This window comes from Salmo trutta, chromosome 39, assembly GCF_901001165.1.
Source record: "Salmo trutta chromosome 39, fSalTru1.1, whole genome shotgun sequence".
In the NCBI taxonomy this organism is placed as follows: domain Eukaryota; kingdom Metazoa; phylum Chordata; class Actinopteri; order Salmoniformes; family Salmonidae; genus Salmo; species Salmo trutta.
The window spans coordinates 12791591-12797600 of record NC_042995.1 but is presented as its reverse complement, the minus strand read 5'-3'; the positions used below and the strand labels follow the sequence as shown (position 1 = coordinate 12797600).

The following is a 6010-nucleotide window of genomic DNA, read 5'->3' as shown; positions in this document are numbered from 1 at the left end:
CTCCTCTCATCCATCCTCCTCTGTCCCGTTCCCTCCTCTCATCCACCTCTGTCCCGTTCCCTCCTCTCATCCTCCTCTGTCCCGTTCCCTCCTCTCATCCACCTCTGTCCCGTTCCCTCCTCTCATCCTCCTCTGTCCCGTTCCCTCCTCTCATCCTCCTCTGTCCCGTTCCCTCCTCTCATCCTCCTCTGTCCCGTTCCCTCCTCTCATCCACCTCTGTCCCGTTCCCCTCCTCTCATCGCACCTCATGTCCCCGTTCCCCTCCTCCGATCTCATCCACCTCTGTCCCGTTCCCTCCTCTCATCCTCCTCTGTCCCGTTCCCTCCTCTCATCCACCTCTGCCCCGTTCCCTCCTCTCATCCACCTCTGTCCCGTTCCCTCCCCTCATCATCATCCTCCACCCCCCCCCATCCTCTCCACTCCTCTTTCCCCTCCTCCCATTTGTAGCCATTCATTAGGACAGACAGTTGCCCATTAGGTAAAACAGACATTTTAGAAATTGCAGTAAATCTTCCATGAAAAAATACATTTAGCTTAATGTAGAAATCACGCTCTGATGAATAGAGAGAGAAATAGGGGGATGAGAGAGAGATGGAGAGGGGGAAAGAGAGCGAGAGAGGACCAACAGCTATAAAGCCACCAAGCGGAAAGCATGCCTGCTGTTTTATTAGGAAATGACACCATCACAGAGGGAGATGGAGGGAAAGAGATAGAGATGGCGAAAGAAAGAGGGAGAGAGAGGGAAAACTATTGATGAGGACACAAAGACACACACACAAAGTAAACTGTGTAGAAACAGATGTGAGCAGATAAACATCCTCCCTCCAGCCTCTGGAGTAGCTAGAGGCATCATCACCTCTGACCATCACAGAGCCTTGTGCCAGGAATACCAGCAGTACAGTGCATGTGTGTAACCAGCGGAAGTAATCACCCGGATTAGAGTGGAGTCAACCCCCGCAGGCGTCCTCTTACAGCAACAAAAGTCCACACAGACAGACGAAACAGAGAGAAGGGCAGGAGCCAAATCTTCTCTGAATTAAAGTGACGGTAGTTTTCTCTGCCAATCTGTCTAACAGTCTGCCTGCATAGCGATCCCTGAAGATAAAGGAGTAAGCTATGTAGATTTCTGCTTTTCCAAAATAAACGTTATTTCGTTTTCAGTAGAATCATCAATTCAGGCCTAACTGCAGTTGCAACATTTCTGATCCAATGTTGATTCTATGGTTTACAGTATTCAATACTCAACATGTTTCAAGCGTTTTACAAACCACTAAAACGATGCATCACTGTTCGATATGCTACAATTTTGAAGGATCAAGACCTACTGTTTTAATACTGCTTAGTTTGACAGCATGATTCTCTCATAGCTAATTCGAGTTGACAGTTAGGTTACCCTATAAATCTATCCCTTCGGATAGGGTAAAAAAAAAACATTACCGCGCAACACAAATTCATATGACAGCCTGTCATTAAAACACTGTCAAACAAACTGCGATGGATCTGCTGCTACAGTAAATCCACACACAGAGTGAGAGAATCGTCCAGGAATGCTCCCTAATGACGTGCTCATACCACCCGATTATTAATGATCTTCAACAATTGTCAGGTGTTGGGAGACCCACAGGCTGTGCACGCTTTTGATCCAGCCCAACACGCCTGATACAACCAGTCTATTTTATCTCACCTTTCATTTTTCATCTTGGTCTCCTTTTTATCTAGAACTCCTGGAACACAATTTTTTAGCTCGGTCCAGTCCGCGTGTAAGCCACAACTCCAACCGGTGGAGAACCGGGAGAATAACCAGGTCTCTTTTCGGTTGGGTCGATAACAGGTACACTTCTTCTGACCCGGTCTACAGTCACACGGAACCTCCAACCTCACATTCTGAACCAGGTGTCTCCCGAACGTCGTCCCTCCTGTCTTCTGAATGTGTAAAAACACGATAACGTCTTCTCCTTTGATTTCAAATTCCACCGTTCGCTCCAAATCCCGGACTGGGAAATAGTATTTCTTGACGTAGTGCGGGTCTGGGGAAGGGAAAATGTCCCCACCATCGTCCTCCTCGGTGAAATATCCGTGTGGTGAGCCGAAATTGATAACCCCAGGCGCGACGTATTGATATAAAATCAGCATAAAACAGACGGAGCCGACTACAATTAGGAGAAATTTGCTGCTCGCCTCAACCATGGTCCTTCCAATGCTTGGTAAACGTTACCATTTCCCGGTAAACCGACTCGAAGGGATCAGAACAGCGTAACTAGAATTCATTCCTGTTGTTGTACTCTCTCTCCCCAAGCAAGCGGAACAGGACGCGGTCATATCAATGGGGTAGGTTACAGAAGCGATTATGTGAATACAATGTAACTAAACTAAGCGTATTTACAGTGTACAGAGAGACCCGTAAAATCCAGAGCAACAATGTGTGTTCTCCGTTTGCTCTCGTCCCTGTGTTGTTGCATGTGTGTTTAAAGTCCTCTTCGCTGCATTACTATTGAGCTATGTACCCAGGATCCTCAGCGAAATAACCCACCTTCTTTCAGCACAACACACACATTCCCAGTCTCTCTCTCTCTCTCTCTCTCACACGCGCACACACACACACACACACACACACACACACACACACACACACACACACACACACACACACACACACACACACACACACAGAACAGGACGAATTACATTTTTGAGGAACAAGATCCGCTTTGAATTCTACAAGTAGTCTAGTTCTACTATAGTTTATTAACTTGTAGTTTATATACAATTAAATGAAATCTATTTTAGGGTCTAAAGAACGGTGGTGCTTTATGGTGCTTTATTTAATACCCAAAGAAAACAAAATAAAATAGGAACTAATTATGTAATTACCATATTACAATGCAATTTCTTCGTAGTCAATGAAGTAGAAAACAGACTGTAAAATAAAGTTTTACCTAACCCACCAGAGATTGTTTTCTGGTAAAACCAGCCGTAAACCACTTAGCAAATAGCAATGTAAGGTTAGAGTATTCAATTGTCCACATCCAGCAGAAATGAGAAGTGAAAAAAATGCCAAAACGAAAATAGAAGTGTCAGAGTGGAAACGCAGAATCTGTAAAAATCCAAATAACTTCACAGATCTTCATTATAAAGGGTTAAACACTGTTTCCCATGCTTATTCAGTGAACCATAAACAATTAATGAACATGCACCTGTGGAACGGTCGTTAAGACACTAACAGCTTACAGACAGTAGGCAATTAAGGTCACAGTTATGAAAACTTAGGACACTAAAGAGGCCTTTCTACTGACTCTGAAAAACACCAAAAGAAAGATTCCCAGGGTCCCTGCTCATCTGCGTGAACTTGCCTTAGGCATGCTGCAAGGAGACAGGAGGACTGTAGATGTGGCCAGGGCAATAAATTGCAATGTCTGTACTGTGAGACGCCTAAGACAGCGGTACAGGGAGACAGGATGGACAGCTGATCGTCCTCGCAGTGGCAGACCACGTGTAACAACACCTGCACAGGATCAGTACATCCGAACATCACATCTGCGGGACAGGTACAGGATGGCAACAACAACTGCCCGATTTACACCAGGAACACACAATACCTCCATCAGTGCTCAGACTGTCTGCAATAGGCTGAGAAAGGCTGGACTGAGGGCTTGTAGGTCTGTTGTAAGGCAGGTCCTCACCAGACATCACCGGCAACAACGTTGCCTATGGGCACAAACCCACCGTCGCTGGACCAGACAGGACTGGTAAAAAGTGTTCTTCACTGACGAGTCGCGGTTTTGTCTCAAGGCGGGTGATGGTTGGATTCGCGTTTATCGTCCAAGGAATGAGCGTTACACCGAGGCCTGTACTCTGGAGCGGGATCAATTTGGAGGTGGAGGGTCTGTCATGGTCTGGGGTGGTGTGTCACAGCATCATTGGACTGAGCTTGTTGTCATTGCAGGCAATCTCAACGCTGTGCGTTACAGGGAAGACATCCTCCTCCCTCATGTGCTACCCTTCCTGCAGGCTCATCCTTACATGACTCTCCAGCATGACAATGACACCAGCCATACTGCTCATTCTGTGTGTGACTTCCTGCAAGACAGGAATGTCAGTGTTCTGCCATGGCCCGCGAAGAGCCCAGAGTGGGGTAACATCTCACAACAAGAACTGGCAAATCTGGTGCAGTCCATGAGGAGGAGATGCACTGCAATACTTAATGCAGCTGGTGGCCACACCAGATACTGACTGTTACTTTTGATTTTGACCCCCCCTTTGTTCAGGGACACATTATTCCATTTCTGTTAGTCACATGTCTGTGGAACTTGTTCAGTTTATATCTCAGTTGTTGAATCTTGTTATGTTCATACAAATATTTACACATGTTAAGTTTGCTTTAAATAAATGCAGTTGACAGTGAGAGGATGTTTCTTTTTTTGCTGAGTTTAGATTAAGCCTATTATAATTAGGCTGAACACTTACCAAATAGGTAATATTAGGCTACCTATTGATTAATTTAACCATGTGATATTGTATTTTATATAGCCTACCACTGAGGAAGGCTGGGGTGTATCCTGTTGTTTCCTGGATTGCCATTATTAATAGCAAAACATTTTTTTTAACGAGCCTACAAGATCACAAAAAGACTAACAAAATTTCCCAGAAACATAGAACCAACCTCTCTGTGTAATATTTGTTAAAAGTACAGCGCTGTTTGCGTTTCTACTGCTAGAGGGAAGCGCTGAGCAGCGTTGGTCTTTTCTCCCCACAAGGAACAAGTTGTCAGACGCATAGTTAGGCCAAAATACTTCCCTCAGGCTATTTTTGTCGAACAAGTTTTGACTTATCAGATGTTAGATTGGGAAGAAGACATGTTTCAAGCTCTAGATGTGGAGATAAATATTTGTGTTACAGCTGAGCTGACACTAGTTTTCTATAGGCCCATCTTTACCTTGTGGTTGGAGGTTAGAAACAATTAACCTAACCTTGATTAAGCTGAATTAATGTCTGGCTTTAAAGGCACAATTGTATGATTTTGATTGTCGTTGTAATGTGCTGATTCGGTCTTTCTTTCTTTCTGTCTTTCTGTCTCTTAATCCTCTATTTTTACAAGATCACAGCACACCACAACTAGATGTGGGCTACACACTACACAGGCGTACTGTCACAGCTGTTAGAAGGAGCGGACCAGGATGCAGCGTTTTCGTAGTTCCACATATTTATTTAACCAGTGAAACTGAATGCAACAATTATACACTTCAAAATATACACAAAACAACAAACCGTGAAGCAGGAGGATCAAATACACTCACAACGAATAATCACCCACCAACACATGTGAAACAAACATCAACTTAAATAGGACCTCCAATTAGAGACAACGACAACCTGCTGCCTCTAATTGGAGGTCATGTCAAACAACCCCAACATAGAAATGCAAAACTAGAAACTGAACATAGACATACAAAAACAGACAAACACCCCATGTCCTACTCTACCATAGAAAATAACCACTCACTATGGTCAGGACGTGACACATACAGTGCATTCAGAAAGTATTCAGACCCCTTGACTTTTTTCACATTTTGATACATTACAGCCTTATTCTAAAATGGATTAAAAAAATAAATGTCTCATCAATCTACACATAATACCCCATAATGACAAAGCAAAAACTGTTTTTTAGACATTTTAGCAAATGTCTTAAAAGAAGAGGAAATATCACATTGAAATAAGTATTCAGACCCTTTACTCAGCACTTTATTGAAGGATCTTTGGCAGCGATTACAGCCTAGAGTCTTCTTGGGTATGACCCTACAAGCTTGGCGCACCTATGTTTAGGGAGTTTCTCCCATTCTTCTCTGCAGATCCTCTCAAGCTCTGTCAGGTTGGATGGGGAGCATCGCTGCACAGCTATTTTCAGGTCTCTCCAGAGATGTTCGATCGGGTTCAAGTTCGGGCTATGGCTGGGCCACTCAAGGACTTTCAGAGACTTGTCCCAAAGCCACTCCTGCATCGTATTCGCTGT

General features: G+C 44.2%; 1 protein-coding gene across 1 annotated transcript in view; it reads right to left on the bottom strand.

Moving 5' to 3' along the window:
- Nucleotides 1–2491, bottom strand: part of LOC115179310 (heparan-sulfate 6-O-sulfotransferase 1-A-like) — a 30715-nt gene extending 28224 nt beyond the window's left edge. Inside the window, exon 1 of the mRNA XM_029740708.1 lies at nucleotides 1685–2491. Within this exon, the coding sequence (XP_029596568.1) occupies nucleotides 1685–2187 (503 nt within the window). The 5' untranslated portion in view covers nucleotides 2188–2491. The remainder of the gene's footprint in view (nucleotides 1–1684) is intronic.
- Between the last annotated feature and the right edge of the window lie 3519 nt (nucleotides 2492–6010).